At 41.0% G+C, this 14,980-nt stretch overlaps 1 protein-coding gene across 3 annotated transcripts in view; it reads right to left on the bottom strand.

The window, feature by feature from the left end:
• LOC137320195 (vacuolar protein sorting-associated protein 8 homolog) overlaps window positions 1–14,980 on the bottom strand; it is a 168,534-nt gene that overhangs the window by 108,343 nt on the left and 45,211 nt on the right. For 2 of the 3 annotated variants that reach the window (XM_067981913.1, XM_067981914.1), the window contains exons 4-9: window positions 13,700–13,793; window positions 12,263–12,295; window positions 10,349–10,403; window positions 7,608–7,732; window positions 5,389–5,475; window positions 4,487–4,554 (exon numbers count right to left, since the gene is read on the bottom strand). In XM_067981913.1, the coding sequence (XP_067838014.1) occupies window positions 4,487–4,554; window positions 5,389–5,475; window positions 7,608–7,732; window positions 10,349–10,403; window positions 12,263–12,295; window positions 13,700–13,793 (462 nt within the window). The remainder of the gene's footprint in view (window positions 1–4,486; window positions 4,555–5,388; window positions 5,476–7,607; window positions 7,733–10,348; window positions 10,404–12,262; window positions 12,296–13,699; window positions 13,794–14,980) is intronic. The other variant, XM_067981915.1, reaches the window with a different exon arrangement.

Here is a 14,980-nt window from a genome sequence, read left to right as displayed (position 1 = left end):
GGGGCCCAAGCACTGATCCCTGCGGTACCCACTAGTCACTGCCTGCCACCCCGAAAAAGACCCATTTATTCCTGTCTGTTAACCAATTTTCAATCCATGCCAGTATATTACCACCAATCCAATGTGCTTTAATTTTGCACATAAACCTCTAATGTGGGACTTTATCAAAGGTCTTCTGAAAATCCAAATAAACCACATCCACTGGCTCTCCCTTATCTATTCTACCAGTTACATCCTCAAACAACTCCAGTAGGTTTGTCAAACATGATTTCTCTTTCATAAATCCACGTTGACATGGTTTAATCATGTTGATATTTTCCAAGTGTCCTGTTATCACATCCTTTATAATAGACTCTAGCATTTTCCCTACCACTGATGTTAGTCTGTAGTTCCCTGTTTTCCCTCTCCCTCCTTTTTAAATAGTGGGGTTACATTTGCCACCCTCCAATCTGCAGGAACTGTTCCAGAATCAATAGAATTTTGGAAGATGACAACTAATGCACCCACTATTTCCAGGGCTATCTCTTTTAGTACTCTGGGATGCAGATGATCAACCCTAGGGATTTATCGGCTTTCAGTCCCATTAATTTCTCTAGCACTATTTTTTTACGAATATTATTTTCCTTTAATTCCTCCTTCTCACTAGTCCCTTGGTTCCCTAGCATTTCTGGGAAGTTATTTGTGTCCTCTTCCGGGAAGACAGAACCAAAGTATTTGTTTAATTGCTCTGCCATATCCTTGTTTCCCATTATAAATTCTCCCGTTTCTGACTGTAGGGGACCTACATTTGTCTTCACTAATCTTTTTCTTTTTACATACTTGTAGAAGCTTTTACAGTCCACTTTTATGTTCCTTGCAAGTTTACTCTCATACTCTATTTTTCCCCTCTTAATCAATCTCTTGGTCCTTTTTTGCTGAATTCTAAACTGCTCCCAATCCTCAGGCTTGCTATTTTTTCTGGAAATTTTAAATGACTCATCTTTGGATCTAATACTATCCTTAATTTCTTTTGTTAGCCATAGTTGGGCCGCTTTTCCTTTTGTGTTCTTGCGCCAGAAAGGAATGTATAATTGTTGCAATTCATGCATTTGTTCCTTAAATGTTAGCTATTGCCTATCCACCGTCATGCCTTTCAATGAAGTTTCCCAATCTATCATAGCCAACTCACTCCTCAACCCTTCGTAGTTTCCTTTGTTTAGATTTAGGACCCTAGTTTTGGATTGGACTACATCACTTTTCATCTTAATGAAGAATTCTATCATGTTATGGTCACTCTTCCCTAAAGGACCCTGCACAACAAGATTATTAATTAACCCCTTCTCAACCATTTTCAGCCAGAAGTGCCGAGTAGTTGATCGATCTCTGCCTCCTCCCGATATCCCCACCATCACAGAAGCCAGTCTTCAGCCAATTCGATTCACTCCACGTGATATCAAAGAAACGGCTGAGTGCACTGGATACAACAAAGGCTTTGGGGCCCGACCACATCTCAGCTGTAGTGCTGAAGACTTGTGCTCCAGAACTAGCTGTGCGTCTAGCCAAACTGTTCCAGTACAGCTGCAACACTGGCATCTACCCGACAATGTGGAAAATTGCCCAGGAATGTCCTGTCCACAAAAAGCAGGACAAATCCAATCCGGCCAATAACTGCCCCATCAGTCTACTCTCAATCATCAGCAAAGTGATGGGAAGGTGTCGTCGACAGTGCTATCAAGTGGCACAGATGCTCAGTTTGGGTTCGGCCAGGACTACTCGGCTCCAGACCTCATTACAGCCTTGGTCCAAACATGGAAAAAAGAGCTGAATTCCAGAGGTGAGGTGAGAGTGACTGCCCTTGACATCAAGGCAGCATTTGACTGAGTGTGCCATCAAGGAGCCTGAGTAAAATTGAAGTCAATGAGAATCAGGGGGAAAACTCTCCAGTGGCTGGAGTCATACCTAGCACAAAGGAAGATGGTAGTGGTTGTTGGAGGCCAATCATCTCAGCCCTAGGACATTGCTGCAGGAGTTCCTCAAGGCAGTGTCCTAGGCCCAACCATCTTCAGCTGCTTCATCAATTACCTTCCCTCCATCATAAGGTCAGAAATGGGGATGTTTGCTGATGATTGCACAGTGCTCAGTTCCATTTGCAACCCCTCAGATAATGAAGCAGTCCGTGCCCGCATGCAGCAAGACCTGGACAACATCTAGGCTTGGGCTCATAAGTGGCAAGTAACATTCGCGCCAGACAAGTGCCAGGCAATGACCACCTCCCCTTGACTTTCAATGGCATTACCATCGCCGAATCCCCCACCATCAACATCCTGGGGGTCACCATTGATCAGAAACTTAACTGGACCAGCCACATAAATACTGTGGCTACAAGAGCAGGTCAGAGGCTGGGTATTCTGTGGCGAGTGACTCACCTCCTGACTCCCCAAAGCCTTTCCACCATCTACAAGGCACAAGTCGGGAGTGTGATGGAATACTCTCCACTTGCTTGGATGAGTGCAGCTCCAACAACACTCAAGAAGCTCGATACCATCCAGGACAAAGCAGCCCGCTTGATTGGCACCCCATCCACCACCCTAAACATTCACTCCCTTCACCACTGGTGCACCGTGGCTGCAGTGTGTACCATCCACAGGATGCACTGCAGCAACTTGCCAAGGCTTCATCGACAGCACCTCCCAAACCCGCGACCTCTACCACCTAGGACAATGACAGCAGGTACATGGGAACACCACCACCTGCACGTTCCCCTCCAAGTCACACAACATCCCGACTTAAATATATCACCGTTCCTTCATCGTCGTTGGGTCAAAATTCTGGAACTCCCTTCCTAACAGCACTGTGGGAGAACCTTCACCTCACGGACTGTAGCGGTTCAAGAAGGTGGCTCACCACCACCTTCTCAAGGGCAATTAGGGATGGGCAATAAATGCTGGCCTTGCCAGTAATGCCAACATTCCATGAACGAATAAAAAAAAATACCGATTCTCAGATAGCCTGTTCCCTGGTTGGCTCCTCAACGTACTGGTCTAAAAAACCATCTCGTACACACTCCAGGAATTCATCCTCCACAGTATTATTGCTAATTTGGTTTGGCTGGTCTATATGTAGATTGAAGTCACCCATGATTACTGTAGTACCCTTGTTATATGCATCTCTAATTTCCTGTTTAATGCCGTCCCCTACGTTACCACTACTGTTTGGAGGTCTATAGACAACTCCCACCAGTGTTTTCTGCCCCTTGGTGTTTCTTAACTCCACCCAGACTGATTCTACATCTTGATTTTCTGAGCCAATATTCTCTCTCACTGTTGCTCTGATTTCATCCTTTACTAACAACGCCACCCCACCTCCTTTTCGCCTGTCCTTCCTAAATATCGAATAACCTTGGATATTCAGCTCCCAGCCTTGGTCACCCTGCAGCCATGTCTCCGTAATTGCAATTATATCATATCCGTTTACATCAATTTGCACTGTTAATTCGTCTACCTTATTACGAATGCTTCGTGCATTCAGATACAGTGCCTTTAGATTGGTCTTTTTAACATTTTTTTTGCACTATGGCCCTATTTGTCTTATTACCAGTTTTTCTTACCCGGACCCTATTTGTTGTCTTTTGTTTGTACGCTCCGTCCCTTCCTGACACAATCTGGTTATCCTTACCTCAATCACTTTCCTGCACTGCTTCTTTGTCTTTTCTCTTTAGCATTCTAGATTGTTGGCTTAACCAAATAGATTTTTTTTTGGGAGGGGGTGGGGTGGAGAAGAGGGGTTAGAACTGCTTTACACCCAAGTACATTACTGTAATGTTACCGGTCACCCTAATTAGAACTGTAACAGAATTTTGGCATTGGTAATTTTAAAAAAAAATGTAAACAGTTGAAACTAAATAAAGTACCCTATAGGCATAATTACCATAGGGTATCTAATCGATGGGTTGTGTGGACATCTGATTTTCAGAACTTAAGCAGTTTATGACCATGGTCTAAATCCTGAAATGGGTTTACAGCTTTGCCCTGCAGTACTTTTTTTTTCTCCTTGCATGAAATTTGAGGGTGGGGAAGGCAGAGAAATATTGCTTTATTCAATTTTAAGTCACTGTTTCTTGCTAACAGCAGCTACAATGATACATGATGAGAGCAGTGCATCCCACAGTCTTGACACATGCCAATATTTATATGACTGCTGTAATCACTGATTATCAATCCAAGCTGTGAGTGATAAATAAAATGGTCAGCATAAAGAATTCTAAATCTTATTTCAATTAACATCACACAATTCAGGATTAAGATATTATGGAGTACACTTAGAAGTTTCTGAGAAAGTGAAGAGAATTTTTTTTTTTTAAAAAAAGCACCCTTGATTGTCATGGACCAGTCGGGGCGAATGGCCTGTTTCTGTGCTGTAAATTCTATGTAATTGAATATTGTTCGCTGATCTTCCAAAGCGACAATGTCATTTATTGCCCCAGTACAATGCACCCACTTATACTTACCTGAAATGAAGTTCAAACACAGTGCTGCTGCTATCACTACATACAATCAGCGACGGATCATCTGTAAGCTGTGGAACCAAAAAAAAATCTAAATCATCAAAAATATTAGTAGCACACCGGTTACAATGGGCCACTTTCCAATTTGGCTGACAATGTGCATTCGTTTCAAGGAAATTTAAAAGTAATTGAAAAATATATATGCACATACACAATTTCAGTACACAAATTGTGCTACCTTTACACATGGTTGGTTGAAAGGTTTTTAAAACTGAAAATTATCTATGGAGATATTAAATATTTCACCCCTTCAAAATGGAATAAGAGAACAAATCTATTGTTCAAAGATATTAGAAAACATTCAAGGTCATGTGTCAAAATTTAGTAACTGTAAAGAAATAATCAGGCTCATTCCTTCCTTCCAGTCTCCAACATACCACTAAAAGTTTTATAATAATGCAGCTTTTTTTTTGGTCTGGGATCCAATCATGGTGCAGGTCGGGGAAATAAAGATGACCAGAGATTACTGCGAATGCAGAGTGAATCAGGTGAACATTCCCATTTTTGGGAATAGCTTACCAATAATTTGTAGCACCTGCTATTTTTACAGTGCTTCCTAAAACTAAATGCAATTTAATTGGACGGACAATACTAATATCAGCTCCTACAGACAGAGACGGATGGATGCACGTGTGCACACAGTGTAAATATCATGTGCTATTTATTGGTAGGGAAAACAAAATAACTTAATTTGCACAGAACTAAACTGTGCTCATTGTGAAATGCAGTAAAAAATGTTTGCACTGCATAGATCTTTTAAAACTTTTGCATGATTTAATGATTCTTTAAAAACTATTAATCTATCCTTATTTTCATATATTCACGTTTTCCAAAGGAACATTCACCTTGATATTAAGAACAGCAGAAACTGGAGGATGAGCATCAGTAATAGTTCGGAGGAGCTTGCCAGTACGAGCATCCCAAATAACGATCTGTGCAAAAACGGTTACAGTTCTTTAACACAGCAGTAATGACTAGACATTGCCACAGAACACTACTTACTATCAGCAAAACTATATACTTCAACTTCAATTCTTGTGTTAAGAAACTGCAGAAAGATTTTCTAAAAGCAATGCATAAATAGCATGTTTTTAAGAAAGCAGAGAAAGTCACCTGACTATTTTACAATAAGTTCACTGCCCATTAGGCTATCAGGGGCGGCTGCGGTTTTTAAGTAAAGGCACAGACCAGAAGGTCCCAGGCTTGACTTCTGGCTGTGGGGAGTTAGCTGATTTCAGATGGGACACCAGCAGGGTTGCGACAACTGACTTCAGTACCCTTCAGCTAGGGCAGTGTGGAAAAAGTCAGACAAAGATATTCAATGACCCCTGCAGGAAAAGTATGTAGGTGAATGTTGGATGAAAACAGGATTGGGTGCATGTTCACTGTCTAGGCTCTCACTTGGATGAGAAAGCAGCAAGATGGAGAGTTTGTCACCTGTCGAACTAGAGGGTCAATTTTGTGAAGCAGCGCTCCCAGCGTGAAGAGGGAGCGAGAAAAAGTCAGACTTTTTGACCACATTATCCAGTTCCTGGTTGGAAAGTCCACGCGGGTAGGATAGCTGTCAGCTAGAAAATCCCATGCGGTTGGAATAGTCTGCTGACTCACCCAGGCTCACACATGGCTACTTGGTTGATCAGAGCCTGTGAAGCCATACACCAGCATGAATAATCTGCTTCAGGAAAGGAGAGAAATTGGAGACACATATTGTGGCACCGAGGTACGTTGCTACTGTTGTGGGAAAAATCACCACTCGGAGTCAGACTTAAAGATTCAACATGCAGTTTATTGGACAAAGCTTTGGGAGAAGGCTGGACATTCCGCAATGTACGCATATACCTTCTCAACTTTAAAATGGTTGTCATGCTTTTTTATACCTTTGAAATACAGATTTCAGTAGCTTTTACATCATAAATCTTGATTACACACATTAACCAATTAAGTCCGCACAGCAACAACAGACAGTTTACACATTAACCAATTAAGTCTGCATAGCAACAACGGACTGCTTACGCATTAACCAATTAAGTCCGAACAACTATTATCACCTTAAGACAGCATGCCTTTGTTTCATGCAGTCTGGTTCTATAGTTTTATCAGTTCGTTATGAAATGTCCTTTGTATTCCCAGACTGTAAGCCAGTTCTGGAATGTACAAACTCTACACTTTTAACTGTCTTTCCCACAGTCACAGAATCCATTTTATTTAATAGTGTCCCTTTTATTAGTAGTCAAGCGTTATATTTAAGCCTTTAATTAAGGTTAGTCTAATCTACACAAAGCGTATTTCAATGTGGTTTTAGGGTAAATACCACTGTCATGTACCCATTAGTCACTTCATCGTTGCCTTTAATTCAACAGTCCAAAATCCACGCTAACACTACAAAATTAGAAATTAAGACCACTCTTTATTTTTGTATTTCCCAGAGATATAGTTCTAATGATCCCTATAGGCTGCAGTTATATCAGTCTCAGATCTGTAGCCACTATGTTATTTTGCAACTGGCCAAGTTGAGGTTCATGACCAGGAGGGGCTCTGCATGTGTACTTGGGTGGTACATTTTAATGTATTCAGTGCACAGTCTTGAGTACCTACACATTCAAAACATTTGGACATGCTCTGTTTCAGATAATGAAGTGTAGAGCAAGTTCATGAGGTGTCAAGCCAAATTGGTATGAAGTACTCTTCTCCAATGGGTCTCACCACTCCCCACAGGAGTCAGTTCACAACAGGCTCCGTCGTTAAGTGGTCACTTCGCGGCAGTGCAAAATGGTAGTACAGCTGCACCATTATTGCACTGTAAAATAGACTGGGAATTCATAAATAGGACTCAATCTACTACTGAAACAAGAAATATATCTTCAGACAACTATATCATTTATAAATTGAGATATTAGATAATTGATTTAAAGGACTTCAGTCAACATAACCTTATAATGCATGGTCTTGGATTTCCGCATTGCATTAGAAATCTACAGTAAGACTACCAACATCCAGAAGGATTCATATATAAAAAAAAATTTGTATCAACCAGTTGCAGGTTTAACCAATAGTTTTTACTTACCTGTCCCTTTGCAAATCCACAAAATAAACGAGTGCAGTCACAAGTAAAAGCAAGTGCTGTGATGGCTCCATACTGGTTACCAAGTGCAGTATTACCAAGACAGAGCTTCAAAGTCTGACTAGGATCTAAATAAACAAGATCGCTGTATTAGCAGAATGTACTGGATATAAAATGATATTCGATTTAAAGAAACCAGATAGCTTGGTTTTTAGAAAGGTTTAACCAATGCGATCTTATGTTTTTGATGTATCCTATATAATGAATAATAGGAGGGTCTTCAACTTGAGAACAAACTCCAGGCATTGGCCTTGAATTTCCACTTGGGTACAAATTGCACCCGAAAATTGTGCTGGCTCGGTTTTATTGTAAGTTTCCACTAAACTGCATTAACAATCATAAACGTAAGATCTTCCATGAATCAGCGCAATCCAGCAGCTTAACAGAGCGTAATTGTTTATTCTTTTCTTTTTGCAATAAAAAATATGAATTCATGTATTTAAGAGTGGTACAGTTTTATTAATACAGCTGAAAATAAGCTCATCACAAACAATAAGCATTTTTAATAAGTGTCCAGTCCTCCACCTGTGAGCACCTGAACTTTAAATGACCAAAAATGTCTTTTAAAAAAAATGTTTAAAACGTGCCTACTGGTGCCTGTGCGCCTAGGAAAATTAGCTTATTTTAAGACCCTCCTCGAACGGGCGCGATCAGCTGAAACTCGCCATCCTGGTTGTTTTGATCAGGGGCATGGCCAGTTATGTGGGTGGGGCCCGGCTGCACAGCCAGCGCAAAACATCGCGGAAACTCGAATTACGCTGGGTATAAATTACGCGATGTTTTGCACCGATTCGGTTACATTGCGCTGAAAAAGCCAGCGCAATCTAGTCGAAACTCAGGGCTGTGATTATTATGTTGGTTTTAAATTTTCATAGTTACAATGGGCAGTCATTCATTTCAAACTGAGTGTTGTTTTCACCAAGAAAAAATTTCCACATCTCACAGGAAAGGACTTGCATTTATATAGCGCCTTTTACGACCTCAGGACATGGCAAAGCACTTTACAGCCAACAAAGTACTTTAGAAGTGTAGTCACTGTTAGATAGGGAAACGAGGCAGTCAATTTGGGCACAGTAAGGTCCCATACACAGCAATGAGAATCTGATTTTTTGAAAAAGTGATATTGGTTGAGGAATAAATATCGGTCAGGACATCAGAAGAACTTTCCTGCTCTTCTTCGAAATAGTGCCATGGGATCTTTTACGTTCAGCTGAGAGGTAAGACGCGTCCGTGTGCTCAAGTCTCTGGAGTGGGGCTTGAGCGGATGACTTTCTGACTCAAGAGGTGAGATTGCTACCACTGAGCCAAGGCTGACACCTGATTACCTGACATACAGATTAATGGTAGCACAAATCTCCCTATACTCTGCTGCAATAATGTATTTAACCCCAGACTCTAGAAAAAAGTTCCATCAGTTGACTAAATCATCTTGACTAAACCACCAGGTGGAGGCTAAAAATTCCTGGTCAGGTAAGTAAAAGATTACTACTGCTTCGGTCAATCCGCTTCCACATTATTTGATACCTCCTGAGGGGTACAGAGGGTAGCCATGTGTTTCTCAGGCTATTTCAATTCTCCAAAGGCAAGGAGGGTGAAATAGAAAACAAATTCATGGGAAGAAAAAAAAAATCTAAATTTGAGTTTAACTCAGGCTGAGTTTAGAGCATGATTAACTCAACTCTTGGCCACATTTACCATGCGATATATATGTATTATAACCCAGTAAAGAGTCATCTTTCAATTAAACATACTTCCTACAAAGTGATTTGATACCAATTTTTGTTTAGCATTACCATATAACATTCACTTTTCCATCACATACTGATTACATTATAAACATTATTGCACAGTCATTCTGGACATTAGTCACTTTAAATTCCAAGGGCTGATGAAATGAGTTCAACTTCCAGAGCTAAATATATATTAATTATGTTCAGATAAAAATGATTTTGTGTTACAAAATAAGAGTTTGCATTGCCCCTTCTGTTTGCTATGCAGCGACCTCCACTGGAAGGGTGTGCTCATGGATGCTTGGTGAGGACAGCTTTGAAGTTCTCCACACTAAACGGCCGACTGGCACTCACCATAAATAAGGGATACTTGGGAAAGTTCCCGAAGGTGACTGCCACTCCCAGAAGCATAACCCAGCAAGAAAGTCAGTGCTTTCACCATGCGATGGTGGTGAAAAGCATACAAACACAATTCCACAAAATTTTACAATTAAGCACGTGCATCAGTACAGTGTGACATTAAATTTTCTGAAACACTTGGTGAAAAATTAATTTTTAAAGAATATCAGCAACTCAAAACAAAAATATTAGAAACCTATAATTAAACTATCAAGTTAATTACACGTATGCTGCACTGCATGGTCATTCAAATTTACAAAGTGCAGTTAAAAATGAAAATGTAGGGAATATAGTTTTAAAGATGGATGCAGAGATAGCGTTGCCTTAGAATCTTCTCCTGGTAAAGCAATCTTGTTGGGGGGGGGGGGGGGGAAGAATGAAGAGAGAAAAAATAGAATCTCGCACCAAATGTGGAAGATTTGGCAGGTTTCATTTGTCTTCTGTTTTTTGGAGGGTATTTGGATAATCTTTGGAAAGGAGTGAACATTTGTTGAACAAATCTTTTCAAAGAATTACAAATCAAATTTAAATTATACATATATACTTTTAACTTACCAAAGATAAGAATCAGGCCACGCAGCGTTCCTACTGCTAGGAGGTCAGACACAGCCTTGAGAAAGAGCAATGCAGAATAGGTATTTAAACAAAATTATACATTCACAAAGAAAGAACTTGCATTTATATGGTGCCTTTCATGTCCTCAAGATGTGCCAAAGTGCTTTACTACCAATAATTTATTTTGTAGGCCAGTCACTTGTTTTGTAGGCAAACGCAGCACCCAATTTGTACATAGTAAGAGTCTCAAAAAAACCATTAAGATAAATAACCAGTTAACCTGTTTTTGTTGGTGTTGGTTGAGGACACTGGGAGAATTCCCTTGCTCTTCAAATATTGTCATGGTATCTTTTCCATCCAGCCCTCACAGGCAAACAGGGCCTCAGTTTAACTTGTAATCTGAAAGACAGCACCTCTAACAATGCAGCACTCCCTCAGTACTACACTGAAGCATCAACCCAGATTATGTGTTCGAGTACCTGGGAGTGGGTCTTGAACCCACAATCTTCTGACTCAGGAGTGCGTGCTACCACTGAGCCAAGCGGATAACTTGGTGGATTGGGGTGATGATGTGAGGACTGCAGCAAAAATCAGTCACAGCTTCTGCTCCTAACTGGTTTTCTAATGATTCTCTGCTGCAAGTGCTTTGGCCCCCATGGTCGAAAAGCCTGCCCACATTCAGTGTCCAGACTCTCAGATGAAGGGAAGCCATTTGGCTGAGGTGCTGGAAAGTTGACAAGCACCTATGGAATCACATCACAGCAGGAGTCATTGCCTTCAGAAGAGGAAGAGCGTGAGGAGAAAATTAGAAACCCAATAATGATTTTTAATAGAAAAATGTTCTGAAAGCTCTCTCAATCAAATGGAGCAGTTCAGATGCTCCACTGAAGCACGACTGAGCACTAGGCATGAGGCAGTGAGGGAGAACACCAGCCAGGTACTGATGTATTGCTCAGTATTCATCTCTAGTGGCAGAAAAATGGCTCCTCCAATCTGGACAGAGCATGAGTGAGCAACTTTCACACCTTCAAGACATCCCAAAGAGATTCACAAACAACATTATTTTTGAAATGTTGTTTTGTAGGTAAACATGGCACCCAATTTGCACATTGCAAGGTCCCACAAATTGTAATGAGAGAAAGGATCAGTTTGGTAATTTAAAAAAAAAATAAAACAGATGCTGCCTGACTTGCTGAGTGTTTCCAGTATTTTCTGTTTTTGTTTGATCTCAGGCATCTGCAGTATTTTGTTTTCAGTTGGTAATGTTGGTTGAGGGATGAATGTTGGCCAGGACACCACAAGGACTTCTAGCTCTTTTTTTGAAAAAGTAACATGGGATCATATGTCCACCTGAACAGACAGACCCTTGGTTAAATGGAGAATTTCAACTCCAATTCTTTTTAGAAAGCACAACTATTTTGTAGCTTACTGCAAGTTTAGCAAGAGTTGTCAGATTTTGTGCATCTTCTCTTATGTCCTGCAAGTAGAATTTATAGAAAATGTTTGCCATCAAAAGTCCAATTTAGTACTGTAAGTATATGATATCTGGTCATCCAGGTTTCAGCTAATGCTCATTTAGGTAAATGGACGTGTTTGAATAGTTAACCTGTAAGCAATTCAACATTAGATGAACTTGGGACAGGAGGCAGACTTAATACAAATTAAACAAAAATAAAAGATTGGTGCCCTAAAAGATTCTTGACTACTAAGATATAGCCTCCCAGTAACAGGCAGTAGCGTTTTTTTGGGGGAAAGGCTGTCTGGTGCTTAACAAAATAATTAATGGTTATTTAATTTCAACTATGGCACACGCAAAACTCTAAATACTAACTGATCCCTCAGCATAGATTAATGTTCCCACCCCCAAGTAAACATGTTTAATAGACTTGTGAAAATACATCATAAATGGTTTACCATTGCAGTTGGCGAACCTGCACCTGTTCTGTCCTGTGTAAAGAATAAAGGGAGCTGTCAATTTCTAGCGAAGTACAAAATGGCAGCTATGTAAAGTTGATAAAAATAGGGTATTACCTAAAACAAAAAAAAATCAAACATAATTGATAGCAACACAACTTAATGACATATCAACAAAAGTGCAGGGTAAACTGGCCATAATCTTCCAAACATCATAGATACGGAGTCGGTGCCAGAGGACTGGAGAATTGAAAATGTTACACCCTTGTTCAAAAAAGGGTGTAAAGATAAACCCAGCAACTATAGGCCAGTCAGTTTAACCTCTGTGGTGGGGAAACTTTTAGAAACGACAATCCAGGACAGAATTAACAGTCACTTGGATGAGTGTGGCTTTATTAGAGAAAGTCAGCACGGATTTGTTAAAAGCAAATCCTGTTTAACTAACCTGATAGAGTTTTTTGATGAGGTAACAGAGAGGGTAGATGAGGGCAATGCAGTTGATGTGGTGTACATGGATTTTCAAAAGGCGTTTGATAAAGTATAGCATGGTAGTCTTGTCATCAAGATTGCGGCCCATGGAACAAAGGGGGCAGTAGCAACATGGATACAGAATTGGCTACGGGACAGGAAACAGAGTAGTGGTCAACGGTTGTTTTTCGGACTGGAGGGAGATGTACAGTTGTGTCCCCCAGGGGTCAGTGCTGAGACCACTGCTTTTCTTGATATTTATTAATGACTTGGACTTGGATGTACAGGGCACAATTTCAAAATTTGCAGATGACACAAAACTTGGAAGGGTAGTAAACAGTGAGGAGGATAGTGATAGACTTCAAGAGGATACAGACAGGCTGGGGGCATGGGCGGACATGTAGCAGATGAAATTTAAGGCAGAAAAATGTGAAGTGATATATTTCGGTAGGAAGAACGAGGAGAGGCAATATAAACTAGAGAGCATAACTCAAAGAGGTACAGGAACAGAGAGATCTGGGAGTATATGTGCACAAATCGTTGAAGGTGGCAGATTTAAAATAATTGGTAGAAGGATTATAGGGGAGTTGAGGAGAAATGTTTTCACCCAGAGGGTGGTAGGGGTCTAGAACTCACTGCCTGAAAGGGTGGTAGAGGCAGAAACCCTCATCGGATTTGAAAAGTACTGGGATATGCACTTGAAGTGCCGTAACCTACAAGGCTACAGACCAAGAGCTGGAAAATGGGATTAGGCCAGATTGCTCTTTTTCAGCTGGCACAGACATGGGCCGAATGGCCTCCTTCTGTGCTGTAACCTTTGAGATTCTAGGTAATAGTCAAGCACAAACATCTTCCGTTCATTTGCAAAATCAGGGATTTAAGTCTTTGCAAACCAATGTATGAACAGGATCAATGTGACTGCAGATACATGTTCATTCAAAAAAATATTTAGGATAACAAATCACCTACAGTTGCTGACGTGATCTGTGCTGATACTCCTTTGAGGATGATATGATGCAAAACGGACCCATGTGCAACCGGAAGCAATGCTGGATCTTTGCACCTATGGAAGCCATACAATTCCAGCATCAGTAAATGTTGCTTTAAAATTTTTAGGGTAAATATAACAGCAGGCATGAATTTGATTACTGTACAGCAGAATAGAAAGGTTGTAGTCATAGAGGATTCAATAATTTGGGGGTAGATAGCGTCCTCTGCAGTCGTGACCGTGAGTCCAGGAGGGTGTATTGCCTACCTGGTGCAAGGGAAAAGGGTATCTCAGAGCAACTGGAGAAGATCTTGGAAAGGGTGGGGAAGGAGTGGGGTGGGGGGGGGGGCGGTAGCTGTACAAATTAGAGACAACACAATGGCAATAGAAAAATGGGTCACAAGAAGCATTAAAGTAGAAACAGAATCCATTGGATTGAGGCAAAGGATAAGAAGGGATCGATCACATTAATAGGTATATTCTGCAGACCACCTAATAGTGGAAGGGAAGTGGAGGATGAAATACGTAAACAAATCTATTAAATGAGTAAACATAGAAACATAGAAAATAGGAGGAGGAATGGCCATTCGGCCCTTTGAGTCTGCGCCACCATTAAATATGATCATGGCTGATCCTCTATCTCTGTACTATATTCCTGCTCTCTCCCCATACCCCTTGATGCCTTTTGTGTCTAGAAATCTAGCTAACTCCTTCTTAAATATATTCAGTGGCTTGGCCTCCACAGCCTTCTGTGGTAGAGAATTCCACAGGGTCACCACCCTGAGTGAAGAAATTTCTCCTCATCTCAGTCCTAAAATGTCCTACCCTGTATCCCGAGACTGTGACCTCTCGTTCTGGACCCCCCATCCAGGGGAAACAGCCTCCCTGCATCCAGTCTGTCTAGCCCTGAATTTTATATGTTTCAATGAGATCCCCTCTCATTCTTCTAAACTCGAGTGAATACAGGCCGAGTCGACCCAATCTCTCCTCATACGCCATCCCAGGAATCAGTCTGGTGAACCTTCGCTGCACTCCTCTATGGCAAGTATATCCTTTCTTAGGTAAGGAGACCAAAACTGCACACAATACTCCAGGTGTGGTCTTACCAAGGCCCTGTATAACTGCAGTAAGACATCCGTGCTCCTGTACTCAAATCGTCTTGCAATGAAGGCCAACGTACCATTTGCCTTCCTGACTGCTTGCTGCACCTGCATGTTTGCTTTCAGTGACTGGTGTACAAGGACACCCAGGTCCCTTTGTAC

Source organism: Heptranchias perlo, chromosome 3 (assembly GCF_035084215.1).
Source record: "Heptranchias perlo isolate sHepPer1 chromosome 3, sHepPer1.hap1, whole genome shotgun sequence".
Lineage (NCBI taxonomy): Eukaryota > Metazoa > Chordata > Chondrichthyes > Hexanchiformes > Hexanchidae > Heptranchias > Heptranchias perlo.
This window is presented reverse-complemented; position numbering and strand designations above follow the sequence as displayed.